Consider the following 17,025-nt stretch of genomic DNA (forward strand, 5'->3'; position numbering starts at 1 on the left):
GTCGAAAATTAAAATATTATATAATCAAATATAAAGCTATATATTTAATAATAGATATAACCATAATTAATTTTTTAATTTAAAAAATTAATAAATACTTGTCAAATAAAAAAATTATTTCAGTTTTTATAATTTTTTCATAATTTTTTATAGTTTTATATCTACTAAATTAAAGTATAAAATTATATATTTTTAAATATTTTGTTAATTAATTTACTATATTAAATATTTATGTGACAGTAAGTTATATTTTTATGTTTTATATCATTAAGAAATATAACATAAAATAATATAAGTTAATTACACTAACAATTTTGTTACGTGAATTTAAAATATATTAAAGTGTTTTTATATAATAATAGGGTAAAAATTAATTAAAAAAGAATAAAAAACTAAATAAAATTAGAAAAAAATAATATTATTATAATAATATTAAAATATTTTTATATGATTATAAATGTGTTAAGAAAAAAATGTAAAAAAAAATTCGAATTAAATAAAAAATACAAATAATATAAATATATGTAGAAAAATTTAAATTCTATTACATAAAGAATAATAACTCTTTTTTTTACCAAAAATAAAGAGACTCGAACCTACGAGCTCTTAATTGAGTATGAAAAGACTATGTCATTTAAACTATAACTCATTAACAAAAATAATAACTCTTTTTACTATCACTACATTATTAAAAATAATACTTTTTATCCGTCCCTGCTAACAGAAGTTAATTAGCTTAGTGGAAAGAACCTCTATTGGGAGGAAATCATATCGTTCATCCTTAATTCAAATTTCGAGTATCATTTTATCTCTTCACATTTCATCATCTAATCTTTCTCATAAAAACAATATTTTAATAAAATATTATGTATATACAAAATGCACTACTAAATTAATTATTATATATTTATATATAAATATATATGTTATTTAATTTATTTGTAATATATATTTTATATTTTAATATATATTTTATATTAATAATTAATTTGACAATATATTTTTTTATATATCTAACATTTATTTGTTTGTTATTAATTTATTTAAATAAGTGTTGAAATTTAAATTGTATTTTATACACACGCAACAACTATAAATAACAAATTTTTAAATAAAAGATTTTATATTTTCTATAAATTAGTCCTTCATCGGTTTAGTTGAAAAATAATATGAAATATATAGACACATCCATCCGCCTAACATTAATCGGTTGGACCGCTCTTGACATGTGAGCTTGTGGAGCACTTGTTCTAAAAATTCTTGCAAATTATTATACCTACTTGCGATTCTAATCTAATCAGAGGTTGATTCTTCTTCGAATTATCAGTTTCGTATTTAAGGAATGAATCATGAAGATTACACTATCCCAGTGCAAATAAGAAAATCATATACACCATTATTTAAATGGGTTTTTGAGATCTTAGCTAGTTATTCTATTTTTATTTTTTTATGTTTTATCGTAAAATACATCGAGCCTCTTATTTCTTTAATTTGAGTGCACGGGAGTAGTGATATTGAGCTATTAAACATAGAACTGGTTTTATTTGTTAAAAGAAAATGAGTAAATCAATTTGATCAAATAGTAAAATTTATTGTTTAACTAAACTTGATTTTATTTGTTAAACAAAAAAAAAAAAAACTAAGTTTGACCAACCAATAAATCTGCTTCACATGTTACATGCTCATTGTTCAATCATTCTATTTCATCAAAAAATGCTTTTACTCTACTTTATTGCAATATCTAAGGAGTCGTATACATCCTTGAACAATAAGCATCAACAATTCTAAGTAGATAAAAAAATCAATTATTAAATTAATTATTTATATAAAATATATATTAAAATATAAAAAAATACATAAATATATAATAATTAATTTAATAGTTAATGTAGAGGTGTTCACAGTGCAGTTTGGTTCGGTTTTAAAGAAAAAAATCATTCAATCTGAACGTTTAATTTATGTGCGGTGCGGTTTAAATTGGATGATTTTTTTTTTGAAAATTCGATCCGATCTTATTACAAGCGGTTTGGATCGGTTTGGATTTACGGTTTTTTAAATAAAAAAATTAAATACATATAATAAGTCTCAATATCAAATTTTAAATAATCAACAATGACATAACAAGTTTTAACAATATCTTAAAAAGCCAACGATAACATAAAAATAGAAATAAAGTTATAGGTTAGTTAAAATAAATAAATAAATAACATTTTGAACATAAAATATTTATTAAATAATAATAATACATGAATAATAAAAAAATATATAACAAATTGAACATGTTATAAGTATAATTGTAAATATAATAATAAAATAATAATATTATAGCATATTGTGTGGTTTGGATTGGATTTGATCGGTTATAAAAAGTAGATTCAAAATATGATCAATTCAGCGATTTGCAAAAAATAGAATCCAATCAAATCCGAATTAGTACGATTTTAATCGATTTTTGATTTGGATCGAATTAAATAAACAGTTTAATTTGGATCGATTAGTACATGTACAATGTATTGCTTTATTCATGTGATGTCATTTACATTTCTAAATTAACAAATAACTTTTGTATGGTATATAGGAAAAAGAAAAAGGCTTACATGTAACGTCGAGCTTCATTCTCTTCAAGATGAGGATTTCACACAATAATATATGAATTTAGCTAAAGACACATATTAACATTACTATTAATAAATAATTTATTAGAAAATATGTATTATTTTGGGCGGGAAGTGGAAGAAAGAGAGAAGAAAGGCGCGTGGAAGAGAGAGGAAGAAAAATGTGTTTGACTTTGGTGGATAGTAGAGGATAGGGTGTGGGAAACGCATGGAGCGAGGAGCGAGCCATTAAGAAAGAAGCACGTGGAATGTAACAGCCGACGCAGTAAGTGGCGCTGATCGGTTTCTGTCCAACCGCATTTACCCTTTTCCCACCAGTAAAATAAATTACTACCATTATAACCGATTTATTACAACTCCACCACACTCTTCTAGTAGTGGGTGTGTCTTCTTGTGAACGTCACAATACCATTGCTTCCAACCTTTTCCCCATGGTCATGCTCTCTATTCTCTATAATATTTACTACTCTTTTTGCTTATTTTATTTTTTACATTTTTTACATGTGTGTTATAAAAGAAAATAAATCTTCGAAAGATTGTGAGGGACATTATTCTATTTTGTTTCCTTTGATACACTCCTGAGATTTTGCCTATTTGTCTGTGAAAGGAATCTTCCCTTATTGTTGTATTTTGGGTTGGTGAAATGAGAATGTCCCGTTAGCTTTCTTCATTAGCTCAGCTCTTGTTTCTGTTGCTTGGATTCTGATTCTGATATTTTTTCGTTCTTTGGTGTGACAAAACAGGTTTGCCTCCACTGAAGAAACTTTTTCTCCTCAACATAAAAAGAAAGAAAGAAGAAGCAGCAAGAATGTATGGGGATTGCCAAGTAATGTCTACAATGGGAGGCAACGTAGTTGTAAACTCATCAGAAACACTTTTCTCTTCTCCGATCCAAAACAACAGCTTCACCTTCATGCCTACCATGCATTTTCATCACTCTTTTCCCACCATGGTACGCAAAACAAGCCTTTCTCTTCACTTTAATTATTATTGCTTCCTGTTTAATCAGTTTGTGCGGTTTTAGAAGGAAGAAGACGGGATCTTGAGAGGGAAGGAAGAGATCATGGAGAGCGGTTCAGGGAGCGAACAAGTTGAAGACAAGTCAGGGAATGAGCAAGAGACTGATCAACAACAGCCTCAGAATAAGAAGAAACGTTACCACAGGCACACTGCACGCCAGATCCATGAGATGGAAGCGTAATTACACTTAACCCCCACACTTCCTTATGCTTAGATCTCTATTCTTTTTTATCAAACGTAATTTTCTTTTTTAGTTTGTTCAAGGAATGTCAACACCCGGATGATAAGCAACGGCTGAAACTTAGCCATGAACTCGGCCTTAAACCGCGCCAGGTTAAGTTCTGGTTCCAGAACCGCCGAACGCAGATGAAGGTACGGTTCAAACTTTTGTTGTTATTATTGTTTTATTCTATATACTAGTCGTAAGAATTGAAAGCTTTAAATCACCAACATTTCCATTAAGACGAAAAAACCCTAAAAAATGTGTAGTGTACCCATAATTCATAAAGCTCTTAATTCATGCCATTAAGTTGAACGTCTCCGCCTATAGATACCTTGCACGTTTCCCAATGCAAACCGCGTTCCTTGGTTTGCATTAAAATCGTCTCTGTTTTTCCTTTTTCAATTTGGTCAAAATTCAAGTTCAGTCGATTTCAGGTGAAGTTGATAATTGAGAGTTATTAGATGATTTGATTGATTTGACTAAATTTTCATTTAACGACTCTCAGTTATTAATTTCACGTGAAGTCGACTGTACCTAAGTTTTAACATTTCAATTTTAATTTGAATTTTTTTGTTTTCCTGTAAGCCCTAGTACACAGTGGTAATAATAATAATCAGCTATGCAACACAGGCGGTGGTAGCTAGAAAGTAGAAATAAAATGAAGCACAGTGAAGAGAGAATACTCAACAGTGAACACTCCTCTTTCTTTCTTTCTTTCTTTCTTCATTTACTTGTTATTATTATTACGAGAGGTCTTTTATTTTTCTTCTTCCTTGGCCTTTTTCATCATACAGTCTGGATCCCATTAATGTTAGGCATTTAACCCAACCTGCCACATGTGGTCGCAAAACCAGTACTCATATTTATTGCACTATTTCATCATTACAGTCTTTTAGGGTTACGATACAATGGAACCAAGGGTCTTCAAGTAGTAGTAAAAGCTTTTGTATTTATTATACCTTAGTGCGTATTTAATAATTTATCATCATTATCGTCACTTATTGTATGTATATACATTTTAAGATTTAAGATTATCTTGTGTGCTTAGCTAGCTTGTTAGTTGTTAATTTAATAACTTTGTTGGTAATATTATAGGCACAACAAGATCGAGCTGAAAATGTGATTCTAAGAGCGGAGAATGAGACTCTAAAGAATGAGAATTATCGTCTACAAGCATCACTGCGTAGTGTTATATGTCCCAATTGTGGTGGTCCAGGAATAATGGGAGCTGATCTTGGCTTGGATGAACAACAACTTCGCATTGAAAATGCCAGGTTAAGAGAGGAGGTACCTTACCCAATTTATTTGTTCCCCTCTCTCTCATTCTAAATGCACTACTACTAATAATAATTTTGCTGGATATTATATGAACCATTTTTTTATTGTTTTGATTTTGACCAACCATATTATTCTATGCTATCTGACTTCGAAAATTAATAGTCGGTTCTAAACCCATATGTATTAATTAGGCACACGCTGGTATGCATATGCATATCTACTTTGGTAGTACTATATCATGACATGTAGTTTCATAATAACATCAACTTTATCAAAGGTGAAGGCACATTAATTTGACGGATATATAATACATGTAGATAAATTAAGAACGTACAGATATTATAAGTGACATCGCTTGATTTATTAATTTATCATTTAGCACGTTTGCACTAATTAATGTCAATTATTTTTTTATTATTTTAAACAAAGAAAACTTTATATTTTGACGACTTTAAATATATTTCACATTCTATCTTATATTTTGAAACTAACAAGTTAGTTAGAAGAGGTTAGGACTTAGGAGGCTATATATGAATTATGCTTACTCCTTAATACATGTTAATGTCAATTTTTTGGAAAAAAAAAAACATCCCCACAAATTGATTACCACTAGTAATTAAATTTTTTAAAATTATTTTATTTATTTTAAAATTTAGATCTTAAATTACAAACGTTAAATTATAAACATAAGCATTAAAATTAACTAAAAATTTTAGTTCTCAGTGCTTTCTATTATGTTATTTGTATGTAATATCACTTAAATCTCAATAGAAGTTACATATTTTTATAAAGTAAAAGTTGTTACATTTATTAAGACCTGCACGGCTGCATCCATCAATAGAGAGCAGTGAAGTTTACTATTACTAAGATTATATTTATGTACAAAAAATTATGTATATATTAAAGACTTATATACTTGTATATCAATATTTTGTATTTTATATATGTTTTATACGATTTGATAGGTGATTTTTTTTTATCTAGCAAGTATAATTGATTTAGATTGTATCTTGTTACCGGTGTTACATAAGTATTAAGTTTTGAGAATGCGTGTGATTAATTTTTCAGTTGGAACGTGTGTGCTGCCTGACATCAAGATACAGCGGGCGTCCAATCCAAACAATGGCACCAGCACCAGCACTGATGGCCCCATCACTGGACTTGGACATGAACATCTACCCAAGGCACTACGTTGATCCCACCATTCCCCCGTGCACCGAGATGATTCCTGTTCCAATGCTTCCCCCGGAAGCTTCTCAGTTCCCGGAGGGCGGTCTCTTAATGGAAGAGGAGAAGTCTCTGGCCATGGACCTTGCCGCCTCTTCCATGGCCGAGCTTGTCAAGATGTGCCATGCTAACGAGCCGCTTTGGATCCGTGGCTGCGACGGCGATAGGGAAGTTCTTAACTTTGAGGAGCACGGCAGGCTGTTCCCGTGGCCGTTGAATCTCAAGCACCGGACTGAAGCTAGCCGTGACACCGCTGTTGTCATCATGAATAGTGTCACTCTTGTTGATGCCTTCCTCGATGCTGTAAGTCATTATTCAACTAGACACAATCTTGCATGTTGATTATTTTCATCTAATCTTGTTTATATATTGTAGAACAAGTGGATGGAACTGTTTCCCACAATTGTTTCTAGAGCAAAAACGGTGCAAATAATATCTTCAAATGCTTCTGGCCATGCAAGCGGGTCTCTGCAGCTGGTAGGTGTCAATAATGATTCAAATTATAGTTATCATGCATGCAGTTTGATTAATTGATTATTACTTGTGATGGATCAGATGTATGCGGAATTCCAAGTTCTTTCTCCATTGGTATCGACTCGTGAGACTCATTTCCTTCGGTACTGTCAACATAACGCTGAGGAGGGAACGTGGGGCATTGTTGACTTCCCAATCGATAGCTTTCAGCAGAACCTGCACCCTTCTTATCCCAGATACTGCAGGCGACCCTCTGGCTGTCTCATTCAAGATATGCCAAATGGATATTCAAGGGTAACATGGATTGAGCATGCAGAAGTAGAAGAGAAACCCGTGCATCAGATATTCAGCAACTATGTTTACAGTGGTATGGCTTTTGGTGCACAGCGGTGGTTGGGTGTTTTGCAGAGACAATGTGAGAGGGTTGCAAGCCTCATGGCCAGAAACATTTCAGATCTTGGAGTGATACACTCACCAGAAGCTAGAAAGAACTTGATGAAACTTGCACAGAGGATGATACGAACGTTCAGCCTCAACATGAGCACGTCAAGTGGTCAATCATGGACTGCAATATCAGATTCCCCTGAAGATACCGTTAGAATCACCACCAGGAAGATCACAGAGCCTGGTCAACCCAACGGTGTCATTCTGGGTGCTGTTTCAACCACTTGGCTTCCCTATTCCCACACCAAGGTCTTCGATCTGTTACGCGATGAACGCCACAGATCTCAGATGGATGCTCTTTCCAATGGGAATTCACTCAATGAAGTTGCTCACATTGCAAATGGTTCCCATCCAGGAAACTGCATTTCCCTTCTCCGCATCAATGTAAGATCACTTGGATTTAAACAACTATATTTAGTTAGTTAGTTACACGTTGTTTTGATCCAGGTTGCGAGCAACTCATCGCAGAACGTGGAGCTAATGCTGCAAGAGAGCTGTACGGACCAATCAGGGAGTGTGGTGGTGTACACTACCATTGCTGTGGACTCCATTCAGGTAGCCATGAGCGGAGAGGATCCTTCATGCATTGCGCTTCTCCCACAAGGCTTCATTATAACGCCAATGCCGCCATCAAGCAACAACTCATCCTCTTCTGAAGCTCTTATCAATGAACATGGCTGCCTCCTCACCGTTGGCCTCCAGATTCTAGCTAGCACCATTCCCTCCGCCAAGCTCAACCTGTCCAGCGTCACCTCCATCACCAACCACCTCTGCAGCACCGTGCACCAGATCGAAGCCTCTCTTTGCAACACCGCCAACAATGAGCCAACCACCACCACTGCACCTCCCAAAACAGTGAACTAATTAATGCTTGCATTGATTCTCCCACCTAAAACCGAATCTGTTTAGCCTAGTGGTAACTTTAATTTAACAATGGGAGGGGTAAAAGTGGGATTTAAATAAAAAAGCACATGGGGGTTGTTAGTTGTTTAAGTAGTTAGTTAGGGAAGTGATGAATGTGTGGGTGTGGGTGTAGTTAATAGTTATGTTATGTGTGTGGGGTGTAGAGGGACTGAGGGAGTCAAGAGCGCACCAGATAATACCCTCTTGAGGGTGTGTTGGTTCGGGTATTGACTCCTGCTTCTTTGTCAGCCTCTACATATGTTTCATTCTCAATTCAACTTTGTTTCATTTTCATCTCTCCCGCTTTCTTCTGTTTATTATCATAATTCTGCATTTTCAATCACTTTTTGCTCAACACTCAACAATCGTATTACTTTGCTCTCTTTCGCAATCATAATAAAGAAAGCAGAGTGGATTAGAATCTTTTACACTAAGAGATGTACAAGAGTTGTTATATCTAGATGCCTAATCTCACCTAACAGCCAATACCAACTTTCTCGTTATATCCTAACAAACAATAACTAACTTTATTAATACAGCTTCAAAGGGATTTGTAAGGTGAAAACTCAGGTGAAGTCGACTTCACCTGAAGTTGATATCTAAGAGCTGTTAGATGAAAATTTAGTCAAATCAGTCAAATCATTTAACGGCTCTCAGATATCAACTTCACGTAAAGTTGACTGCACCTGAATTTCCATTGATTTGTAAAGATGTCTGCCACTTGGATTTCACTGGAACATGGGTAATGAATAGTCGTTTTCTAATTCACTTGGTCTCTAATAAAATGCAAATCCAATTCAAAGTATTTGGATTCACTCAAAGCAAATATAATTAGCTGCCAAGAGGCACACATTTTGATTATCACAATTTATTGTATGAGGAGCAGAAATTGGAATTGAGAATTCTCTTAGCAAGTTTTTAATCCAAGTTTTTTTTGCTTGTGCTAGAGTTCTGAATTCAGCATCTGTACTAGACCTGTTTATATATTTACATAGAATATTATATGTGATATGCTATATGTAAAATATTTTATATGAAAAATATATGATAAGATGATAAATTGATGCATGGTACAAATAAATTGATACATAGCTGACTAATAGGTTACTTTATGCATAAGGCAATATTTGAATTCTCGACACTTACTTAAGCAAACGAGTTAATTGATCACTCGATCAATCTAAGTTGTTTTTTGTTAGTAAGTTATTTCCAAGATAAATGCAATAGTTAACCATACACTTTTTGCAATCAGGATTTTCTCCACAATATGCATCCGTAAAGCCAATTCTTCTGGTGTTAGTACTTTAGAAAAAAGTAGTTCTTGATCTCTAGTACCTTGAATGTAACACAGAATCCTTTTCAAGATCTTTTAGACAAAATATAGAGTTCAATTGATGAATTAGAATATCAAGTTCAGAAGAACTACTTTCTATAACTAGTATATCATCCACGTGTGCCAACACAGATAGGTGATGGAGATAAAAGAACTTCTAATTAATAAAAGGCCAATTTTTTGGTGTTTAAAAATGAATTTGTAATATTTTAAAATTATTTATTTTAATATTATCTAAATGAAATATAAATTTTCATTTTTTATAAATTAAATATTAAAATTTAAATACCGTATCAATCACCTTAAAAACAAAAAAGAAAAAGGATTAGACTTGGTATTCACAAAACCAAAATGGTAAGAGACAAACTCAAGAACTATGATAGCTTTCTTTAGCTTATAGCCTTTTTCTTTTTTGTTGTAAAAACGGGGCCTGAGCCCGCTTATAGGAAAGGGGTTTGGTGAGCAAAGCTTAGGTGCCATTTATGATTGCCCAAAACATTATCTTTCAGAAACCCTACTTGTGATGTTTTTTCAAATACTCTTTGAAATAACAGGCCTACTTTATTATACTAGGGCTTTCCTTGGGCCTCATAAAAGCACAATCCATGTTCCCATCTTATTCTACTTTTATATATCTTTTTTCCTCCTTTTGTACAATCAACTCGATTCATATTCTCTATACAAAAAAAAAAAAAAGAATAAAGAAAAGCCTCGATTCATATGCTTCTTTCTCCGACCCGTTAATGTAACCTGAAGACTAGTTACTAGGTCTATATATACCTCTATTTATTATTTAATAAAGTGTCAAATGATCAAATCTGTTGTGAAAATATAGTGAAAAATAGATAAATAGAGATAGAAATTTATATATGAGGATATAGAATAGTTATAACTTGATGATATTCTCATAATATAATACTCGGTAATATATAAAAATATATTTTTTATTACATAAAAATTATATACAAGATTTCAACACAAGTTAGGATAATTTAAATTTGATATGTCTTGAAATTTTTTTTAAGATCTATTTATACATGAAAATTTTGAAATAAATCATAATAAGATATTATTTACTTAACCCACTTATAATTAGTAGAAATATATTATAAAAATCCATGTTTCATTAATTGATAATATTCTATATTCCGTTATGATATGATATTTATAATTGATAATATTTTATACTTTATTATGTATGATAATGTTCCATGATATGATATCCATAATAATAATCATTTTGTAACAAAATCCAAATTTTAGTCATTAGTCAATGATACTCTAAAGTAAAAACTAATTATTGACTATTTTCTCTTGAACGCTTGAGTTTTGAAATCTTACTAGAATTGAATTGAATAAATTAAAATAATAAAAAGGGAGACATTGAGACAGGGTTATTCCCTTTTGTAAAAATTCTAGTTGAAATGTCTCCATTCTAAGATAGTGGTTCTCTAACTTTGAGGCATTTGTTCGGTGTTCAAGATAATGGCATGGTCCTAGGTTAGCTCTAATACTACTATTCTAAGCAAAACTTAATCAAATATGTTGCCACTTCGAGGTATATCAAAATCAAACTCAAATCTTTTGGTGAAATTATGAAGTAAAGCTTTAAGGGACAGCAGAAAGGAAAGGAGAAGCAAAAGGCAAACACATCAATTTGACCAAGATTCCATGCATACATTGGCATGCAAATCAACATTTGCTAAACACATTTATGCATCGAATCGAATTAATATATATATTTTTTTACTAATTTAATGTATAAATTGAAATAAATAAATATTATATTTCTGGTGACTACTCATATAAATTATTTTCATGCTAAGATAATAAATAAAAATTATCAAATAACGTTTTTTTTATTAAATTATTAATTTTCAACTAAAAAAAATTCAGGAAGTAATCACTAATATTTTAAGGTGAAAATTCAGGTATAGTCAACTTTACGTGAAGTTAATAACTGAGTGTTATTAGATGAAAATTTAGTCAAATCAGTCCAACTATTTAACGATTTTCAACTATTAACTTCACATGAAGTTGACTGTACCTGAGTTTTTACCATATTTTAATATAATAAAAAAGAAGAGAGATAGAAAAAACATATTGAATTGGAAACTCCAAAAATGACATCGAAAGTAGAAGATTCCAATGAGTATATGTCGTTTTCGGCAATGGCCAACCAAGACACACATAATTAAGGGCCGGTTTTTGAGTAGTTGTCGTTTTGAGTTTGACCGGTTCAACCAAAAAAATAAGAAATAAAATTAGAAAAGAAAGGTCCAAGTCATATAGTCTTTGCCTAACATAACATAAAAAACACAACATCATTTTCTAAGAAATCAACTCAGTCAAGGTTTCAAGAGTGTCAGCATTTTTAGCAAATTCAGCCAATTGCTATGAAGTATGAACAACCTCTATTAGTAGACATTCATTCATACACATGTAACCCTTTTTTTCTTTTCTTTTCTTTTTATCTCTTTATTAGTACTCATAAAGTCATAGCTAGCTAGTGTTCATAAACATTGAATGATTGAGGCTATATTAAACTACTTTCTTGCCGACCCCCAAAAAAAAAAAAAAAAACTGCTCTCTCTTTAGTATATACTAGTCGTGGGTCATACCCTTATTTTGAAAATTTGAAAATTTCATTTTCATATAAGCTATTTCCAATGCGGACTTTGGTGATAATTCAAACATGTCTCTGTGATTTTCATAATAAACTAGTATTAATACTTCTTCCTTCCAAAACACGTGTTCTAAATTCTAATGGTGAAATATGTTATCCTAGGAAAAGTAATTTCTATAAGAATTAAACTTGATCATATAAGACTTAAGTTGGTGTAGACAAAATCATATTCAAATTTATGTTTAGTCACTCACTTAAGTCTTTGACAAAAAGTTTAAGTATTAATTTGAAATCTTGAAAAGGGATATGCTATAGTAAAAAAAGTGATTTTTAATGAAGAAGAAAAAGAATTTTTAAAATAAAAAATACAAAAATAAAAGTATAATGTGTAATGAATATTTTTAAAAAGACAATTACAATTTTCACTTTTACTCAATTTTATTTTAAAAATACTTAATCATATATTTATATAATATACAAGCCCTAGCAACTAGTAAGCAACCAATTTTAAACGTTGCTAATTAAATTTCTTGTAGTGAACTATTCCATTAAGATAAATTCTTAATCTCTACACAAAAACCTTCATTATTAGATTAGTTTGTAGGTCACATACACTCACATTTGTATAGGATAATAGGTTTGAGGCCTTTAATCTTATTAATTATGGGGATACACACTTTTGGGTTTAAGACAAAAAGAATATTTGTCATCTAATAACAAGATGACCTAAGAGAAAAGTTAAAAAAAAAAAGCTAATTGTGTATATTTGAATTTTTTTATTTTTTGAAAAAACAAGTAACTCAATAAATTTGAGGCTATGCCTACTTGATGTCAAGCTCCTCCACTGACTATAATTTGATTCTAATTTCTAATTAATGTAGGGATTAACTATGTAATCAAGCCAAAACTCAAATGTCAAACTCTCATATCATACCCTAATTAATTTCTTCTAAAAAATAAAATAAAATAAAATAGAAGAAATTGTTTAGGATGAGGTGGCAGTAGTAGTGATGTGTTGAGGAATAATAAAGAGAAGGCCTCAAAGAGTGGAAAAGGAGATATGACCCAACATCAACTAATTCAACTTCCCCCCACCACCAGAATCTTAATCTGAACCACACCACACTGGATTCTGAAAACGAAATCTACACAAAATCACCAAAATCAACAACAGTGCAACCATCAACATACACCACATCACCTTCAATTCTTGCATATGCTTCATTATTATTATTATTATTATTATTATTATTATTATTATTATTATTCCTAGCAATTTCGAACACAAATTAAATAAATTAGGTACATCTAATCTAACCGATCTATATGCTACATAAACTTCATGACAACAACCAAAACACCCCCCTTCTTTCTTATTAATAGAGTTTAATTTTGATGGTCATGCAATTATATCCGTTTTTTCGAATGACTTCATACAACTAATGTAAAAAGTAGTTATCTTTACTGATGTGAAATTACGTAATTAGATGTACGTGTAAAATAATTTTATATTACAGTACATCAAAACCCAACCCGACAGATTAAGGACTAATACGTCGCGGATCTGAGCCCTATTTAAAAGTAAGCAGACGAGTGAGCTGACCATTCGACCAACTCAAGTTGGTTTAGAAATGTTAAATCTTAATGACTAAGAGATATTGATATTCTTAGCGGCAAAGCCCACAAACAATTCCAAAACCATAGATATTGGGCCACTGGAGAGGGGGATTTTGTTGCTGTGGAACTCACTTTGCACTATACACAACATGATTGATTCCATGGAATAATAAAATAAGTGGGGTTAAGTAAAAGTGCTTTGTGAGCAGTGACACCGCAGCCAAAGGAACACCTCTTTTTATTTTTATTATTTTTTTAATTATTTAATGAGATGTGGCTATGGTTGATAGGGTTAATTTTATTTTTTATTTTTATTTTTTTGTGAGTGTGAAAAACACCGTGGCTCCCAACCAAATATGGACACAAAATTTAGTTAAGTTTCAACATCCCCACAAATGTGTAATAAAGTTCGAAAAAGTTGTTCTTAACTTTTCCTTTTTAGCTACATCACAAAGGTACGTGGTAGCTTCTCTTGCCATAAATAAAAATCCTAACTCCATAGCCATAAAAGAAAAAAAAAATATACCTGCATATATACATTATTCTTATTTATTTCCCCTTTCTAAAAATATGTGACCATGTTCCAATTTCAACGAATTTTATTTTACACATGTATGTATTCTTTGCGTGGTTTTTCCACTCATGTATATAATTGAATTATTATTAAATAATTAATTAAATGTGAGAAAGTTAGGAAACGTGGATAATATTGAAGAAAGAAGGTAGGCTAAGTTAAATATAAATGGGGCCTATAAAAGTTTGGTATCAAAGTGAGAAAATTCAAAGATTTGGTCAGCCAGTGGGGCTCAACATGGTGGCTGAAAAGGTTGTGTCCAATGAGTGGTTTCCACCGCAATTTTTTATTTTTATTTTATTTTATTTTATTTCCATGTGAGTATAAATGAATGCCGTTGTTTTAGGTCAGAGATGAAGACTACTCTACTGAATTGAATTTGTTTTGGGTAAGCTAGGTAGCTTTAATTTCTATATACGTGTCTTAGTGTTGATGAATGTTATTATTGATTGGTTTATGTTTTTGTCCAAATTCGTGTGGAAACATAAAAGTGAAGTACGTAGTCAAATTCTTATCTCCAGTCTCAAATATGGTTTTCAAAACCTTGTACTTATTATCCATGACATGCACAAATTATATACCATATCTAGAACAGGATATATATTCATTATTTATTATTATTATTATAGCAGTGTGATCTTTTTTGAAAATGAAGTTCAGGTCTACGTTCACATTATGAACCTCTTTTTTATTATTGGAGGGGTTTTTCAGGAAAATCATCAATTTCATTTTTTACTTTATTGATTTTACTTCTATATATGTATTGTATTGTTCATAAAGGATAATGTTTAATAATGTACACCACATTTTTTTTCTTCTTCTTTTTTTTTTGTTCGTTCTAGAAACTATTGAAAGGAATTTCTACAGTGGGTTGTGGTAGTTGAACAATTGTTTATACAATGACCATTACGTCTATAGTGCGATATCATGAGGTAGAGATATATTAGAGAATTAATATTTTAAATATTTTTATTTAATAAATAAAAATTAAATACATTAAAAAATTAATTTTTTTATTTAAAAAAAATTAATTTATCGTCTTAACATGTGTCTTTAGGACACAGGTTAAATAAATTTTTATATTATTATATTTATAAATATAAATATATAATGATAAATTAAAGTTTGCACATGGGACCGTGGGCAATAATTGGAGGTATTAAATGGTGATATGAGTTGATTAGGGAATATTCTTGAGCGGATTTATAGTAGAGTTGGTTAATTACACATACTACATGAAATAGTTGACCTCCATAAATTAACTTAAGACTTCATTGGTGGATTTCTGTGTCTTGGACCAGAAAAGAATTAAAACTCTCTGATGGTTTTTGACATTCCTAGGGGCTTGCCTTATGCCTTGTATTTATTTATGGTATTTCTTATGGTGCCTAAAAATTATTGTCTAATTATTAAAATAAGTAAAATAATTAATTTTAAATTTAAAAATATAAAAATTAAAATTTTTTAAATATTTTAAAATTATTATAAAAAATAATTTAGACAAAAATTAGACACCAAATAAAAAATACCATAAAATTGGCCTCTATTGTGTATTCTATATATGCCTCTATTGTGTATTCTAGTGTAGGCTCAATGCTTGTCACATCCCTTTGACCAAAAAGTACTAACACCTTCAAAAACATAAAAGGCTTTTACTTCATTTAAACACCTTATAATACATAACTATGTGATTTAATTTGCCTAAACTCATCATTGACAATTAATCAATTTGTGTAACTGCTATTTTGCCATTATTGTCCCTGCATGACCCTGCCGATTATGTAATTTATTATTAGATTATTTTTATTATTAATCATGATATAGATTCATTTGTTTCTATAAATTTATTTAAATTAATAAGAACAAATATACAAATGATTATATTTTTTTAACAATTATCATCGGTGAGTTAATAGTATTCATATATTTATTGATCTAAGAGTTTTGGATTTGCCGATTTGATACTAAGAGTGAATTTTTTTAAAAAATATATAAAAAACAATTTAAATATTTCAATGTTTTTATATTGTGAGAGTTATAATTATTTGTATGTTTTTTCTTTTTTAAACTTTAAAAAATTAATTCTATAATATAATATTAGAATTTGTATGATTTAAAATTTGATCTTCAATAATTAAAAAAAAAGTCTAAAACAAATAAATAATTACATGCAAATTAAAAGATATACATAATTACATTCAAAATTTATTTTAACTTTTGTGCTTAAATTGAAAATAATCTAATTAAATAACTCTAGATAAGAAGATTCCTCATGGTTCTGGTCAAATATATAGTGTCATCATCATATGATTTTAAAGGGTATTATTCAATATAGAAAAGATTATCCATATAACCTCTTTGTTTTCTTTTTTGTTTTTAAAAAATGAAAATAATAAAATAGTTAGCTAGCGATGTAGTGTATATATATCATGAAACAATGAAACATTGAATACATTACAAGGGTACAGCTAGAGACAACAATAATGGTGCCTCTATTTTAAGCGGCAACCATCTTTTTCTTGTTCATATACAAGCTTTGCTTTTTCGAACAATATTGATAACATCGCATACCACATACACAACCTCTTTCATTATTTAAGGTCTAATGTTTACATGTATCATGTGCCATTTACATATAATAAATAATCAATAATAAACCAAATTGAACTAGTTTAACGGTTAATTCACTAC

General features: G+C 30.4%; 1 protein-coding gene across 6 annotated transcripts; it reads left to right on the forward strand.

Moving 5' to 3' along the window:
* The first annotated feature begins 2,931 nt into the window (after positions 1-2,931).
* On the forward strand, positions 2,932-8,527 carry LOC112800048 (homeobox-leucine zipper protein HDG5-like). Of its 6 annotated transcripts, none has more exons than XM_025842098.3 (9): positions 2,932-3,049; positions 3,359-3,567; positions 3,640-3,812; positions 3,890-4,007; positions 4,954-5,145; positions 6,205-6,666; positions 6,739-6,840; positions 6,919-7,665; positions 7,729-8,527. In XM_025842098.3, exons 2-9 carry the CDS (start codon positions 3,424-3,426, stop codon positions 8,143-8,145), a joined length of 2,355 nt encoding a protein of 784 aa, XP_025697883.1. In that variant the 5' UTR covers positions 2,932-3,049; positions 3,359-3,423; the 3' UTR covers positions 8,146-8,527. The 6 variants fall into 6 exon arrangements, with proteins under 6 accessions (XP_025697883.1, XP_072052300.1, XP_072052301.1 ...); XM_072196199.1 differs by having other exon boundaries at positions 3,643-3,812; XM_072196200.1 differs by having other exon boundaries at positions 3,018-3,249; positions 3,643-3,812.
* Positions 8,528-17,025: the final 8,498 nt, after the last annotated feature.

The sequence above is a fragment of the Arachis hypogaea genome, chromosome 5 (assembly GCF_003086295.3).
Source record: "Arachis hypogaea cultivar Tifrunner chromosome 5, arahy.Tifrunner.gnm2.J5K5, whole genome shotgun sequence".
NCBI classification, from domain to species: domain Eukaryota; kingdom Viridiplantae; phylum Streptophyta; class Magnoliopsida; order Fabales; family Fabaceae; genus Arachis; species Arachis hypogaea.

Bases quoted from the DNA above. Each gene is read 5' to 3' on its own strand.
- LOC112800048 (XM_025842095.3), top strand. The intron at 4,008-4,953 runs GTACGGTTCAAA...GTAATATTATAG, and splicing joins ACCGCCGAACGCAGATGAAG to GCACAACAAGATCGAGCTGA. The intron at 7,666-7,728 runs GTAAGATCACTT...GTTTTGATCCAG, and splicing joins TTTCCCTTCTCCGCATCAAT to GTTGCGAGCAACTCATCGCA.